We start from the raw sequence: 16,731 nt of genomic DNA on the forward strand, positions 1-16,731 counted from the left end.
CATCTCTGGATGGCAGCTTGAATTACAATAAACCTGTCAACCATGTAATCTGTAATCAAATAAAAAGACATTTTCACATTGTTTAAACGTGTTTCTCTTCTCCTTGTACTTGGTATTTTGTACTAGGGCTGTGCAATTAGTTGAGTTTAGATTTTAATTTCGATTTTGGTTTCCAACAATTACCAAAATAGTAGGCTATAATTGAGAAAAAAACAATTATTTTGCCATGTTTTGCTTTGCAAGAACACTTATATTTTGACTTGTGTTTTGAATGACACAATGATGAAATTTATTATTGTGTAATGTAAGAATGACTTTAACTGTTTTACCAGTCAATTTAACTTTAATGAGTGCATATCAAAACATTACACTGAGGAATTCCTGTATGGTAGCCTTAACAGTGTTATTTATTTCACTGCAGAACCACAAACACACACAGCCAGCCATAGCGGAGCTACCCACGCACAATTGTAAAAAGCATCAACAGAGAGAAGTTGTCTCCGTCTGTGTTTTAACAGACACACCTGGGGCGAAGTTGGAAACCAGAATCAGCTTTAAATACATTCCTAATCTAGTCCTCACTAACAAGTTTCAAATACTTTCACTGGAGTTACCGTTGTTCTTGTTTGGGTCATCAATATCAAATTCAATCTAATTGGATGAGAATATACACAGAATTCTCACAGTATCACAATTGAATTCACATCCTGTTGTCATTTGCAATACTACTTTTACTTTTATGCTTTTAGTAAATTTCCAAGCCTTTACTTTGTTACTTTTTACATGAGTCAAGAAGTTAAATCAGTACTTCTACTTTTACCAGAGTGTCTGTGCAGCTTCAGGTCTGCTGAGGGCATGCTGCAGCAGATGTTTCCCTGGGGGTTTCCACCTCCAATGTAGATAAGCGTACAACCACTTCCCTGAGCTGTCTCAGGTGGGGCTCTGTGTCTGTCAGGAGGTCTGAGATCAACCGTATCAGCAGAGCAATCACCTAATGCACAGATGCAAAAGTACGGAAGAGGATTAAGGCCACTGGTGAAAAATCAGAATTCCGAGAAAAAAGTCAGAATTCCCATACATTTTTCACCAGTGGCCCTAATGCTCTTCCGTACTAAAGATCATGGCGCAGGTGGAATATTTTTTGAAATATTGTGACTTTATTCTTGTAATAGCCTATTGTTTAATCACTTTATTTTTCTCAAAATAGCATGACTCCTCCAAATCTCAGAACACAGGTAAGATACATTTTTGAATGTGCACAAAGTTTTGGACATGAGCAGAAATCTTGCTCATACACATCTGAAATATTACGGTCCAGGGGTTTATTATTAAATTAAAATTAATCATTCAGGGGAATCATAGTCATTTGCACATTTAAGAAGGTTACCTCCCAACAAAAGAAAAAAAAGATTGTACATTTGTAAAGAGTAAATTATAAATTTGTGTTGATTCAGATATAAATAGAAAAGTAGATCTACAGGAGAATAAATGGATAAAAGCCAAGCAATACAAAATGCCTGAGTCTTACTGCAGTATATTCCTTTGTATGTTTATATTTGGATTGTAATCTATGTTTCCCTTTGCATAAAGATATTTACAACTTAAACTAATTCAGAAAAAGGTAAAAAAACAAACACAAAAAAAACGGATGCGTAAAAATTCACCAGAGAGCAGGAAATTAAGTATTTAATGCTCAAAATGTTCAGGGGGTGGACCCCCAGACCTCCACGTCATGGGTCACCACCTTGCGCACAAATCCGGAAACAAAAAACTGGCCTTTGGGTTGCCAGACCAGTTATAATTAGACCAAATTTTAGTGCCATCCAACTTACATGCAAGCTATCAATCGCTGACCCGGTGCTGTGGAGATCTGGCAATGTGAGGGTTCTAACCCTTTGGACAACCCAAGGGTTAGAACCGGCCCTGCCCGTAGCCTACCTTAAAGCTGTACCTGCCTGATTTTGGACTTTGATTAAATGCAGCCTGCTTCATGCATTTGAGGCTTTATGGTTCTGCATCAAATCGACAGCGTACCCATACAGACCCGCTGCATCGACACGTACCCCTCTCCACGCCCTCTGCTGCAGCTTGACTTGCACCTCCAAAAATGTATAACTTCGCGCTGAGGCGAGGAAGAGTGCAAGGACTGTGATTGGTCAACTAGTCCTTTGTGTTGATGGTCTGTGTTTCAGCTGCCTGCTATAGGGAGTAGCAACATGCTAGTTCACTGACATAAGCTTTGCAAATAAATTCAGACATATTTTGGTTACAATAACGGGGTTATCCGTTTGTAAAGTGTCTATACAGTATGTCAGTAACGTTCTGAAATTAGACCTACTTTGTCAAAACGCAGTGGGCAGAGGGTGACCAAAGGAGGTAATTCAGCCATGTGATCAGCCATTTACCATCTGAAGCAAGATCTGAAAGCGGTGTCTCTCTGAAGGCCGTGCTGATCCCCGAGAACACACACTAGGATTGCTATGGGACTGCAAACCTGACCTTAAGCACAAACCGTTACAACGCGTCACATCTACAGAGTCCTAGCTTGTCAATATGACCCATAAGGCTACCTTCTACTTTTAGCAACTCGTGCAATCATCTGGTTCAACAACTATGGAGAAAAGGACGAGAATGGGTGATCATCTTCCCTGAAGGCATCCTAAACAGCTAGGATATCCTGGGAAAAGGAACTCTTTTATCTTCCTCAATTCACCATCCTTCACTGTTATACTTCCAAAAAAATAGATGTTTCCCGCACACTGCAAGACATCCATATCTTTTTGTGATGCTTCCATATGTGCGTATTGTGCTGTTGCATGCTTAAGATCAGAAGATGACAAAGGCCAAGTTGAGATGAGTTTCATGTTTGCCCGTTTATGTGTTTCTCCAAACCAGCAGTTATCAGTGCCAAGATTGGAGCTATGTGATGCACTAGATAGATAGATAGATAGATAGATAGATAGATAGATAGATAGATAGATAGATAGATAGATAGATAGATAGATAGATTGATAGATATTGATCCAAAGAAAATTGGGAAATTACGGTTTTACAGCAGCACACGTACATCAGTCACACAACACAGAATACAAATATAAAAGAGAAAGTAGTAAAAATATACATACATCACAATACAATACAATATACATGAAATAATATTAATAGGAATAAAATAAAAGAACAAATATTTGAATATATACAGGATGGGAAAACTAAAATGTGCAACTGCTTAAATAATATGCTAAAATGTATTCTAAATGTAAATAAACCAATTCCGTGCGGCATCGAAGCTGTCGGAATCTCTTAAAGAAGGAGCTCCTCTGTTGGACCATGTGGGGTGGAGAGGGTGGTCGGGGTTATCCATGGTAGATAACCGTTTGTTCAGAGACCTCCTCTCCACCACAGCTTCAAATGTGTCCTGTTTGCAGCCGATCATGGAGCCAGCCTTCCTGATCAGTTTAACTGGTGCACGCCTTTGTGACCTTATCAGTAAAGAACTAACCACACCAATCAGAGACGCAACATTTTGGACTGATTCTACTACTGTACTCTACTGGCCTCAAGCAGAGTCTTGCCGCTTCAAAGTATTTGTGGGAGCAAGAGTATCGGAAATTCAAAATCTCACAAGCAGTCAAGAATGGAGATAAGTGTTGACTCAACTAATAACGCTGCAGATGATGTTACAAGAGGCAAATCTTTGTTGGATAGCCTCTGTACAAACAGATGGAAAAATGGCCCACCATTCTTGAACAGATCTCCAGGAACTTGGCCAAAACTTCAATCTGCCGAACCTGATGAGTCTAATGATCAGATGGAGTTTCAAAAGGTATTACTTGGTATTAGTACTGAAATCCTGGAGGGACTTGTTATTTCATCACACTGGATCAGAAAGACTCTTTTCTGAAATTTGTTAAAAGTTTTGGATCTTGAGAGGACGAGAGGCAGGACGCCAAGTCAGCGCAACTGTGTTTCATGTCAGAAGTGGAGAGTAAAAAACAATCTTCCCAAAGATGGGATATTTACTGTTACTGCTCCTCATCTTATTTAAACCTCTATTCTACTCGACAGGAACAGATTGTTTTGGACCATAAGATGTCCAGATCGGCCGCCAATCTGAGATGGGGTATAATATTCAAATGCAAGTTGTTATAAAGATTTTTATTACGTACATCTTGAATAAACTCTAAAGTCCAGGCCTCAGTGTACAGGTGACAACAGATAAAATAAATAAAAATACAAATTCTCTCAAGAGGCACAGCTCATCCATCCTTGTGCACATCCTATGAATGACACAACATGCAGAGCGTGGGAAGTAAGGGGGAGGCAATAAGAGCCTTCTTTGTTTTCTTCGTTGTTTGTCTAAAATGGAAAGGTTAATAAAATATCACCGCTTACTCAAATGTCAACTTTGATTTTCAAGTTTGGTAAACTGAGTGAAAAGCTTCAATACTTCACATCATGCTACAACTCCCTGAGATCCTGTAATCATGACAGCTAAATTTCAAGCACATGCATGTTGACAGAAGGGAGAACCCCTTTGAACACTTTCTTGTATTCTGTGTACATCCAAATTGTGAATTGGCAGCTAACTAAGGTGTCAATCCCTGATTAACTCTGAAACTATTTAACCTTTACTTTTTTTTTTTTTTCACAGGACAGCAACATTCACTTCTCATTATAAAAGGAGTGGCATGACACTCCCCTTCTCTAGCTCCTTCCCCAGCCTGCTTTTCTCTATAAAAATTGAGTGACTTTCACATCTTGCACTTTATTCCTTTTCCTCCACTTGAAGTCTGACTGGGGTGGGACATTCAACCATGTAAGTATTTCATACTTTTATACTGATGGATGGATTCATACATTTCTGTGCAAGAGTAGTTTCATGCATGAAGAAGTTTTTGCAGTTTGGTGTTAAATCTGTGCTTTTTACTTTAAGTTTATAATTGGTGCATAAGACTCATTGTGGGTATAAACAAGGGAGACATTTTCAGTGACACATTAAAGACTTTCTCTTTGTTTCAGAATCATGAGCAAGAACTTCTTGTCCAAAAATGATGAGCTTCGCAAGGGAGACTTTTTGATTTCCAACAACAAGCAGTTTAAAGCTATCTTCCAGGTGAGTGACTCCAAACATTTACAGTATGAGGATGCATCATTCATTTGCACTGGTCAGTGTAAAAAGTAATTGCAAAAGTAAGGGAGCAAGTGTTTGAAGATGCACATTCTGATAGCGGTCAAATGTTTCTGTCTCTGTCTGCAGGATGATGGTAACTTTGTCATCTACGGCTGGAAGCCTGTGTGGGCTTCAGACACTTGTGGATCAGACGTTTTCCGCCTGTGTATGCAGGCTGACTGCAACCTGGTCATGTACAACAAGGCTAACAGTCCCAAGTGGCAGACAAACTCCCACAAGCCAGGAGATTGCAACATGTGCCGTCTTCATCTGACCAATGATGGCAAACTGGTGGTGTACAAGGAAAGTGATGAAATTTGGAACTCTGCTAACTCCAAAGGCATGAAATGATGTCATGACATGACAAAATGATCAATGTTTTAAAACGATTGTGCCTATCAAAATGTAATGCTTTCTAAAGGAAAGTCATCTCTGGATGGCAGCTTGAATTACAATAAACCTGTCAACCATGTAATCTGTAATCAAATAAAAAGACATTTTCACAATGTTCAAATTCAATTCAATTCACTTTTATTTATATAGCGCTAAATCACAACAACAGTTATCTTCTTGCGCTTTCCATGAAGAGCAGGTCTAGACCGTACTCTCTGATGTTATTTACAGAAACCCAACAGTTCCCACCAAGAGAGAGCACTAGGCGACAGAGGCAAGTACAAACTTCCTTTCAAGAGGCAGAAACCTATGAGCTCTTTAAGATAAGATGGTGTAGGGCTCTGAAGAGCTTTGCGGGTGAGAAGAAGGATTTTAAATTCTATTCTGGATTTTACAGGAAGCCAAAAACAACAAGTTTCTCTTCTCTTTGTACATGGTACTTTGTACTAGGGCTTGCAATTATTTGAATTTCAATTTGTTTTGGTTTTGATCACCAAAATAGTAGGCTATAATCAAGAAAAAAACTTTGCCATTACTTATCAAAACATTACACTTTGGACCACCCCCCACCCCTTTGGACCGATCCCCCACCCCCGCCAGCCTGCCACCCCTCCTCCCAAAAATTAAGTTCCGGGCTCAGGATTTTTTTTCACTATTAGCCCTGTAAATTAAATTTATATCAGCTTCAGTAAATATTAATGAGTGATAAAATACAGTAGCAGATTTTAAACAAATGTTCTCCTGAAAGTCCTCAGCAGAGAATCAAAGTATCTTGTTAAAACTTTCAAACATTTGATTGTGATCTTAATATGTAAGAAAATGACTGAAGTTCTGTTTCAGATATGTCCTGCTTTCAGGTCTCTTTACTTCTTGCTCTGCATCATGTTGTTTATCATTCTCACTCGGCCTCCAGGGGATTCCGGTGCATTGTTTTTTTCCACATCTGCTTCTATACAAGTGCAGTTTGAATCTTCAAGTTTCAACAGGTTTTACCAGCATTTCCCCCAAAAGATAAGGCGTGTCTTTGCTGGAATGTTTCCCACATGTACAACTTTAAGAAAAAGATAACCTGGTTCCCACCGATCTTCAAACTGATAGTCAGTGTTTTCATAATTAATGGTTTCAGTTGTTGGAAAAAAGCCACCGCAGTTAAAAGAAGGCTGCAGATCAACAATATGTTTAACTCTTCAACTCCCACAAGATTATATTATCATGTATGAAGCAGTCAAGTCAAATATGAGTTGATGTCCAAAGCAGACTCTATCACTGTCGTTGTATGGCAATTTATCTACAGTACGTGTGCTTGCAGTGTGCACAGTGTACCCACCTTAATCTGTTTTATTTCTTTTTGGAAGTTTCTTTCCAGTCATGGGAGTTGCAGTTGATGCATGCTAACTAATCAGTTGTTGCTTTATTACTTCGAAGGCAAAAAGACGGGGACACGCTGATTGATATTGAACCATAACCAATTCAAAATTAAGGGTACACTCTGCAAAGGTTTCCCGGCCAAAATGTTTTTCAGTTTTTAATAAAGGATGTCTTTATAATTAATATTATTATCAAGTCTAATTCCATCTCAGCCAAGCCCCCCCCCCCCCCCAGCTTATGTACATATACAGTACATGTGTTATGAATTTATTTATTTTCTCATATTTTACCTGTTATTTAGGTGTATGTGTTTTAATGTTGTTTTTCTGTCTGTCTGGCCCAGATTGCTGTGTAGTGTGTGTTTAGTGCTGTTGCATGTTGACATTTAGAAACATTATAATAAACTGAAACAGAATACAAAACAAAGGCATGATTGCTTAAAAGGGTTTGGTGAGTTTCCCTTCAAGTGAAAAGTTTAGTTTCTGTGTTCTGTGCTTTAATGACAGACATTAATTTATTTACTAATGCACATATACATGTGATTTACTTGTCCAGAATTAAAAAAACATCTTGTCTTAAGTCAGTCGAACCCCCATCTACAGCAACCATAATGAAAGATGCGCTGAAGGTGTTTGCTTATCAAAGTGTTCAAATTACTGTATCTGCAGAAAATTAACATTTTTCTGCAAGAGCCAGACATACTCAATAGTAATGTTTTATGTGAATAACTTGATTTACCATGTTTGGTGCCAAGAAGGAAGTTGAGTTCTACATATGCTTTACCTTGCACACATATTCCCTCAAACCCTCAATGCATGATGACTTGGCAAAGGTGAAGAGAGACACTTGCAATCAGACAAGAATCTCATTATAAAATCAGCTGATAAAGGAGGGGTAGTTGTGCTACAGGATGTACAAGATCATGACATCAAAATTGAAAGACAACTGAAAGATAGAGATGCAGTAGTTATGGGCAGTTTTAGAAAAATGACGTGTTTTGTTTGAACATTAAAACATCTAAACATGTTCTAATAGAAGCTCAATGGGATAGGATGCTGACCATGGCCCTGCAGTGGCAGATTTAACAGACTGTGTGCAGTAAAGCTTATCACAGAATGCATTTTTTTTTAAACATTGTGCTTTTAATGTGGGTAACAATTTTATAAAGATGTTTTATTTGTATTTTACTGAATCAATTTTAACCCTATATCACTTGGTGCTGTTAAGCCAAAACAGGAACAGGCTAACTTCTGGACTACAAACCGCCAACCTATAGTTTCTACCTGCCCACCCTAATATAGCTGGTTAAAACTGGCCCTGGTGTGTCGACATAATGTAGGCTACAAGAAATTTGACTTTGGTTTCTGTTGCTCTCAATGCACAGTACCTTCAGCTAAAACACGGACAACAGAGCTAAACAAGGTGCACATTTACTACTATTTACAGATATAATTATGTATAAAGAAAATTAAAAAGTAACTTAAAAAAAATGAAAATAGTGAACAGTTGGACAATAAAACAATGCTGCAGAGCATAAAGATTGATTTTTAAATATTAAAGGATTTATGTAACAGGTTCCTGTATTTTTGTAATGGAAGAATTTCCAATTGGGCCATGGGGCTTGTAAATACAAGAATAAGAATGTAATCGATATCGATATCACTCCCATACCCAGACCGGGTGATATAAAGAAGATGTCAATTTCCCCTCCTTCACTTCTGCTCACAAACTGACAGGTGTGACATTTAAGACCGTAAGTACTCAATGGATTCATACATTACTGAGCAAGACTAGTTTATTTATTTAATCTAATTATTATTTTAATTTCTGTTTATTTGTTGGTTTACTTATCTGTTCATAATAGATCAAACATTACTGAGAAATAGTAGGATGCTTAAATCTATTCATTATTGGTACATCAGACTCATTGTAGTTATGAACTGAGGTGGACAAATTCATTTTTCATTTTCAATGTAAGAAGCGAAAGTAGAGTTACTATTCAGTTATAAATTGGTGGTGAAATGCCAAAAACACACACATGGGGTCAATGTAACAGCACCAATTTCGTTGTTTGTCTCTTTCAGAATCATGAGTAAGAACTTCTTGTCTATAAATGAACAGCTCAGTATGGGCCAATTTCTGATGTCCAACAACAAGAAGTCTAAAGCTATCTTCCAGGTGAGTAACTCTCTCAAATGAAATTCTCACGCTTTATTTTGGTATGATATTGTTAGGACATCAGTTAAATGTCTCTGTTTCCGCCTGCAGGATGATGGTAACTTTGTTGTCTATGCCGTTTCCAATAGCCCACACAAGGCTGTGTGGGCCACGGGCACTAACGGATCAGACGCTGTCCGCGTGATCATGCAGGCTGACGGCAACCTGGTCATGTACAACCAAGCGGACCAGCCCAAGTGGAGCTCGGGGACATATATCAAGGGAACGTGCAACAAGTGCCGTGTTGAACTGACCGATGGCGGCAAACTGGAGTTGACCAGAACCGTGACTGCAACGGTCTGGAGCTCATGATGGAAAGAATATCTTCACATAACATCCCAAAGCTTTGTTAAACTGACTGCTTTGCAAAGTCATCTTTTAATGTCAGTGTGAACAACAATCCTGCAGGCTAATGTGGAATCAAATAAAAGGCACATTTTCACACTGTATAGCCTTAATGTGTTTTTCTTTTCTGTGTGGCTTCATAGTAAAACAGTTCTATTTGTTATGCAAATATCCTAGTAAAGTGCGCCATTGTTGGGAGTAACGCGTTACATAAGTAACGCAACTAGTAGGCTAATGTAATCCGCTGCGTTGACCGAGCTGTCCCGTCACTGTTCCCGTACGGACACGTCTAGTTTTATTTTAGGACAGCCAGAGGGAGAGGGAGAGGGAGAGGAAGAGGGAGAGTTTACTTTACTTTACTTATTTAATTTGTGATTGGTTTATTTCTCTGTTCACAACAGATAAAACATTACTGAGCAATAGTATTTTAACACAGTCATTACAGGATGCTTAACCAACATCCAAACAATCATACCAAAACATAGAGTGAGCATTTTATTTTAACAGAACTCACCTGGAAGATAGAGCCTTATACTTCCCGTTGTTGGACACCTGAAATTGGCCCATATGGAGCTGGTCAGTTTTAGACATGAACTTGATTCTTGAAACTTGATTCTGAAAGAGATAAACAACTAAATTGGTGATGTTGCATTTGACACCATGTGTGTTTTGGCAGTTACTTTGTGCTGCACCAGTTATAAACAAATAGTAACTGTACTTTTGCTTTTTACATTGAAAATGAAAAAAATATTTTTAATGATCCAGCCCAGTTACCTAACAACTACAATGAGCCTGATGTACCAATTATAAACTAATTATAAACAGGTAACTTTGTTGTCTATGAAATTGGCAACAAGGTTGTATGGACCACAGGTACCGATAGATCAGACGCTGTCCACGTGATCACGCAGGCTGACCGCAACCTGGTCCTGTACAACCAATGTGGCCAAGCCAAATTGAGCCCACAGAAGTCTTTAAAGATCATTTTAGGCCTTTAATTGACAGGACAGTTGAAGATATGAAAGGGGAGAGAAGGGGGGTGACATGCAGCAAAGGGCCGCAGGCTGGATTCGAGCCCGGGCCGGCTGCTGATGAAATTATATCTTCACATGACATCACAAAGCTTTGTTAAATTGAATGCTTTGCAAGTACAAGTCATCTTTGGAGGTCAATGTGAATAACAATAAACATGCCTGTTATGTAATATGGAATCAAATTAAAGCACATTTTCACATTGTATAAATGTGTTTTTCTTTTCTATGTGGCTTCATAGGGACATAAACAGTTTTGTAATGTAAATATCTTGGTAAAGAGCACTTGAAGTTGTATCAAAGTAAGTCTTGGTTGGAAACACAAATTTTGGTCAGTCAGCTGTTCTAATAACTGAGCCAAATCCCTCATTAAGTAGTTCTACACAATATCTATATATTATATATGTACATTTATTATTGTATATGTTTATTCATCTAAATATGGAGTTGATTCCCTGATGTTTGAGCTCATCCCTAGTGAAAGAGCTCCTGGTACCGCAGAAAAAATGGAATTAAAAAATAAAAACAAGACAAAACAATGTGCACCAAGCCACTAATTTTCTGGACAGAGACTCCTACACGTCACATTTAAATGCCATCAGGCTAAATCCCTCCTTAAGACACATTTTGCAGACTTAACAACAAAATGAAAAGGTTGATAAAGGAGGGGTGGTTGCGCCAAAGGATGTATCAGATAATGAAACTGAAATTAAGACAACTCAGAGATACAGGTGCATTTTCTATGGGCAGTATGAGGAAAATAAAATGTTTTATTTGAACATCTAAACATGTTCTAATAGAAACACAAGGTCAACTTTAATTGAGTGTGACTGGAAAGCTGAGACTCTTGTGCTTTCACCGAGATCAGTTGCATTCAGGATGTTAGTCCCAATAGTAGCCATGTCATTGTAGTGAGAACATTTTATGAAACTTGACCTCACTGTATAAAATGACCTGTTGTGACTTCTAGGAGTATCACACAGCCTCATAAAATTTCACATCTCTAACCTTGAGGCCGAGGACATTCAGAAAATGACTTTCTTTCTGTAAGTGTATTGCAGGTAGCGCAGCCTACATTATTTTTGGGATATATTCATATGCAGAAGATTTGTCAGCATTCTTTGTGTAAACTCTACTCCAATAGTATAACAAAAATAGGTTTAAAAATGTGTAAAGTCTGTCTGTTGTCTGTTTGGTCCTGGGTAGGTGCTGTAAATAGAAATGGTTTCTATTTTATGTGGATTAACCCTATAATGGACTTTGCTGTTATTTACTTGATTAGGGCCCTTCATTGCCATTGTCCATCCATCCACCAGATGCCCTAAGACTGTCCCTCCTTTCCCCATAACACGACTGCCTTAACCATCCACTTACACACCTGTTCTCACCTCCCTCATCTGCTGTGAAGTCGCCTGCCTTCCCTACACACACCCTCACCTGTATTTCCTTATGTCATCAGCCTCTCAGTTCATAAACCAGCCAAGTTCCAGTTCATAAATTCCACTTACTTCAAGCCTCTGATCCCTGTACCCTGAAGTTGGACCTGTCTGATTTTAGAATTAAATTAAATGCAGAAGTGTGAATGTGCATTTATCCGGAGAATCTACACTCCCTCGTTTTAATGCAATCCAGTACAACAACTCTGCCCCAAAGGTTCCCATGTCCATTAAAGCCCATGGCAAGCCAGCCAGAGCCTAACCCCAAAAAAACACTTTTAACGTTAACTAAAGCTTACACATCCTGTACATTTTTGTTTTTAATGACTTTTTTTCTTCCTCAAATCTGTTTATAATAGGCACATCAGGCTTATTGTGGTGATGAACTGAGGTAGAGAAATTACATTTTCATTTCCAATGTAAGAAGCAAAAGTAGAGTTCCTATACAGCATCTACAGTACAGCAATGACGGCAAGACTGTGTGGGCTTCAGGCAGTAATGGATCAGACCGTTACCGTGTGATCATGCAGGCTGACGGCAACCTGGTCATGTACAACAATAATAACCAAGCCGTGTGGAGCACTGGGACAGGCATCAAGGGGGAGTGTGAGACGTGCCGTCTTGTACTGACTGATGGCGGCAAACTGGAGTTGATCCAAACCGTACCCAAACAAGTTTGGAGCTCATGACGTAATCAGGGCCAATGCCTTAACTTGACATCCTAAAGTTTTTATAATGACATGCTTTGGAAGTGAAGTTCATCTTTGTTTGTCAGTGTAAATTACAACAAACATACCTGGCATGTAATCGGAAACCAAATAAAAACACATTTTCACACTGTAGGTATGAAGGTGTTTATATATATAATGTATCAACAAACTTTTCATTGACACTTTAATCTATTTGGACTTTTATTTTTTTTGTGCCTATATTTTATATATACTGATTATTTAAATAGTGAAATTGAAAAACTACTCACAGATCTGAGAAGTCGTGAAACATTTTTACAGTGATATTTTTTAAAGCCGATCTTCCTACTTTGTGTGAACTGTGACCAGGAGAAGTGCAGAAGTTCTTGTTTGTGTTGACTTGTCATCATGTTGGTTGGTTGCTGTCCCTCCATTTCTAAAACATGACTTTCTGTCCTGGATGTGGCTCATCTAGACAATTCCAGTGTCTTCTCTGCTCCTTGTGCAAAGAGTAAATCTCATCAACAGAGGGAGGAATAGACAGAATAATGGCTCACTCACACAGAGGCTCTCTTTGAGCACTGTGTGCTAAAAATAGAGGCAGAAAGTGATTATTAGTTCTGTGATTATATCTGAACTGTTAACTGATGTGGATCTATTACTTTTTCTGAATTAAGCAGTATAAATATAAATGATGAGGCTCTTTGGGGCCCCTATCAGTGTTTTCTGTGCCTGTGTCTATGTTTTATACGATGACATGTGTTACTCCAGCAAGTCTAAAGAAATACAGCATCATCTGAACCTGAACGTGATCATCTTTCAAATCTGGATTAAAAATGTGAAAATGTGTATAGTTATAGTAAACAATTCTAAATATTTAAATAAATATTTATGTGTCTTATGGGGAAAGAGGGGAACAGCAGAGAGTAAAAGGCAGAATAAGAAGAATTAATTACAATCAAGTATAATCTAATTAATTTGTCAAAATCGTCATCATATATACACATATATGTTTATATTTTTATAGTTTATGATACATCTGTTTTTTTGTTTAACTTCATTGTCCTGTTGTGTTCTTTAGCAGCTGTTTTATCTGGAAATCACTTTGTAACCTTGTTAAGAAAAGGGCTTGTATTATTATTAAAGGGCAAATATTATAGCGTAACATAAACTTTCTGCAAATGTTGTTCCTATAATGAAATGTACAGCTTTTACTCTAGTTGTAGTTCTAAAGCACAACCACTAGATGGCAAACGAGATATACTAAAACAGTTCTCCTGCAAAATTGATCCTCAGAAACACAGATCGAGTAGGCCTCCCGTAATCTCTCTGGATCGACTCATTTTACAAATTTTTCCCCTCATCTTTTAAAACTGTGCACCAAATTAACTGACATTTTGGTGGAATAATTAGGTCGGTAATATTTATATGTAGTTATCTTGCTCAAATGGATTTTTATTTTCTAAAATAAATTCTTGTTCCTTCTTTTTCTCCTGTTTTTGTATGTGTTGCATTCATGTCTACGGTTATAGGACTGGGAGTTATATTTACAGTATGTGAGCTACATAGATATGATATCATAATACTACCATATTAATGTGTTGAATGTGTATTTGTCTATTTAGTAGCCTAAATCAAGTGCTCTGTACATCATGCATCATAAATATAGAAATCGCACAGGCCGCTGTGTTGTTGGTGCTGTCTTTGCTGAAATCTCGCCTAATAAAAAAAAAATATATATAAACATTAATAAATGAATAAATACAAGTCTGGTTGGCCCCTTCAAAAGTTTGACTTGTGGTGTGTCTGATTGAGGTGGTGGAGATTGTCCTTTTAATGCGTTTGCGCCATATTCCAGACTTTCTAACCGAAATATGTTGTGCGCAAGTACTGGTGTCTTTACGGTATTGTGCTCCATCTCCATGCGCACGGTGCCTGGCAGGAGCTCAGCTCGCTGCTTCAGATCCAACAACTGAAAAACGAACGCTTCCTCATCAAACAGACGATATCTGAGGCGATCAATGAACGAAGTGAACTCAGCGGCGATCACTACACTTCCCCGGCCGAGCCTTCACTCCCGCGGTGCTTCAGTGTCAACAGACACATAAACTGTAAATTATTTCGCAACCTATTTTGCATGCAGCCTACAGGGCGCATGGAGTCTGGGATATAGGCTATTTCCCACCCTGTTCAGTTCAGTCCAGTGACCTTGCAATGTGCTAGGATTTATCTGAACCACGTGAGGGGGTTTACAGTCTGTGAGGAACGTCTGTTGTAAGCAAGATCTCAGTTTGTTTTCCTCTGCAAGATGTTTTGAGCGCCAAGGAGCGGCCCGGTGCCCTCGGGGGGGTTTCTTCACTGCGTGCGCAGACAAGCGGCGGACAGCCTCTGCGCTACCGCTCGGCTCTTCTGATCCACAACAACACCACCGACAGTTCAGGGAGGGCAGGAGGCAGGGAGGTGGTCTTTGGAAAATATACGGCGTTAAAATGACGATGTCCGTCCCGGAGAGGAAATCAGGATCAGAGGGGAAAGAGGAGGAGAGCGAGGATGAGAGTGAAATCTTGGAGGAGAGCCCGTGCGGACGCTGGCAGAAACGGAAAGAGCAGGTTGGTGTCTGTCTGTGTGTGTGTCTCTGTGTGTGTCTTTGTCTTTCCTTAAATAAACTAATCTCTTTGATGAAATAAATCAAGTCGCCCTATCTGATCGTGCTGGACATCCCCAAGCAATCCTCGAGCCAGGCCGAGGTATTATTGCCCCATGGTGTTTTGCACCATCCCTACATAAATAACACAGTGGCATATCCGTTGATGTGCTTAGCCCACACAAAGTCTATTTCAGTGTGACAGGAATATATGCTTCTTTACATCCCAACCACTGCTGTTTCTTTTGTCAGGGGCATTTCTGTTCAGGATCTTCAATCCTGCTCTTATTTAGGGATTGCAAATCCCACTAACATACTGTGGGTGTGTGAAACTTGGGTGTGTAAAACTTGTCTGACTCCTTCACTTTATAACCATACATTACATGTTACATTACAAGAAAACTGTATCCTAGAATGTATCACATCATTCAAAATATAAAGGGCAACTTCAGTCAAAAACAAATCAATTTCAAGTCCATTATATTAAGAAAACCACCTACTGTCACCTCTCAAACATTAGTTGGTAACGGATTCTGAATATAGTTTGCAGCCCTAGAGCTAACAAAACAATTTTGATTATTGGAATGGCTTTCCTCTTTCTTATGTTTGTATTCAATGTTTCATACGATGTCAGAAAACAGTATAAAAGCAGAGACATTATCAGCAAGATGAAGGGGACTTCTTCAAAAAAGTTTGTTGTCCGCTTACTATAACCTAAGACAAAGAAAAGTCACAAATCCTCACAATTTAAAAGATGGAACCAAGGAATTTTTTGGTAATCTTAATTTAGAACTTGTCAAAATGTTGCAATTGTCTGTCAATCCATTAATAGTTTAAACTCTTATTTGATTCATGTAGCAAAGAAATCAGTCTCAGATGGATTTACTGTCTGTGCAACAAAAGTCCAAAGATGCTACATTATGAGAAGGGGGGGGAGCTCTTTTCCAAATTCATTCACAGCAGGTTCAAATTACTCGGTAATGTTTTGATTTGAATGAATTTGTGGCAGAAGAACAGGATAATTCATTCTCTTTTTAATATTACTGCAGGGTAAAAGTCACTGTCTGTCCCAGGTCCACAGATTTATTTAAGACACTTTTTGGGTCAGCACCAGTCCAGACAATACATTAGCAACATTAGAAAAACCCCAGTGGCCTCGCGTAAAGCTTTGTCCCATAAATGATCCCATCTTTGTTTAATGCCAACATTGAAGACATGAAACACATTCCAGTTTTCTGTGACTTTCTCAGCTGCCGATGCCTGTTCATGTGCACCATGTGAGGAATATAAGACATTAAAAAAGCAAATGTATTTATGATCAGAGAGAAGAAGCCAACATCTTGAATGTCTTCATGTGAAGCAGCGGGTGTTGGCTCGTCTAACAGCTCCAGATAAGGCAGAGAATTTAAAATTGAAGTTATCTTTCAAACGCACA

General features: G+C 38.6%; 2 protein-coding genes across 8 annotated transcripts in view; both read left to right on the top strand.

Annotated features, from left to right (window-relative positions):
- LOC117937516 (mannose-specific lectin-like) overlaps positions 1-10,712 on the top strand; it is an 11,454-nt gene extending 742 nt beyond the window's left edge. The window contains exons 1-4 of one of the 4 annotated variants that reach the window (XM_034861530.1): positions 4,523-4,819; positions 5,023-5,116; positions 5,261-5,538; positions 10,617-10,712. In XM_034861530.1, the coding sequence (XP_034717421.1) occupies positions 5,027-5,116; positions 5,261-5,524 (354 nt within the window). In that variant the 5' untranslated portion in view covers positions 4,523-4,819; positions 5,023-5,026 and the 3' untranslated portion in view covers positions 5,525-5,538; positions 10,617-10,712. Of the gene's footprint in view, positions 1-4,522; positions 4,820-5,022; positions 5,117-5,260; positions 5,539-8,587; positions 8,688-9,018; positions 9,113-9,202; positions 9,532-10,616 lie in introns of those variants that run through there. The other 3 variants (XM_034861532.1, XM_034861533.1, XM_034861531.1) reach the window with 3 other exon arrangements.
- Positions 10,713-14,552: 3,840 nt separating this feature from the next.
- The window catches only part of LOC117937515 (nuclear receptor-binding protein 2-like), a 31,273-nt gene continuing 29,094 nt past the window's right edge, over positions 14,553-16,731 (top strand). For all 4 annotated transcript variants that reach the window (XM_034861525.1, XM_034861527.1, XM_034861528.1 and 1 more), the window contains exon 1: positions 14,553-15,261. In XM_034861525.1, the coding sequence (XP_034717416.1) occupies positions 15,142-15,261 (120 nt within the window). In that variant the 5' untranslated portion in view covers positions 14,553-15,141. The remainder of the gene's footprint in view (positions 15,262-16,731) is intronic.

The sequence above is a fragment of the Etheostoma cragini genome, chromosome 22, assembly GCF_013103735.1.
Source record: "Etheostoma cragini isolate CJK2018 chromosome 22, CSU_Ecrag_1.0, whole genome shotgun sequence".
NCBI classification, from domain to species: domain Eukaryota; kingdom Metazoa; phylum Chordata; class Actinopteri; order Perciformes; family Percidae; genus Etheostoma; species Etheostoma cragini.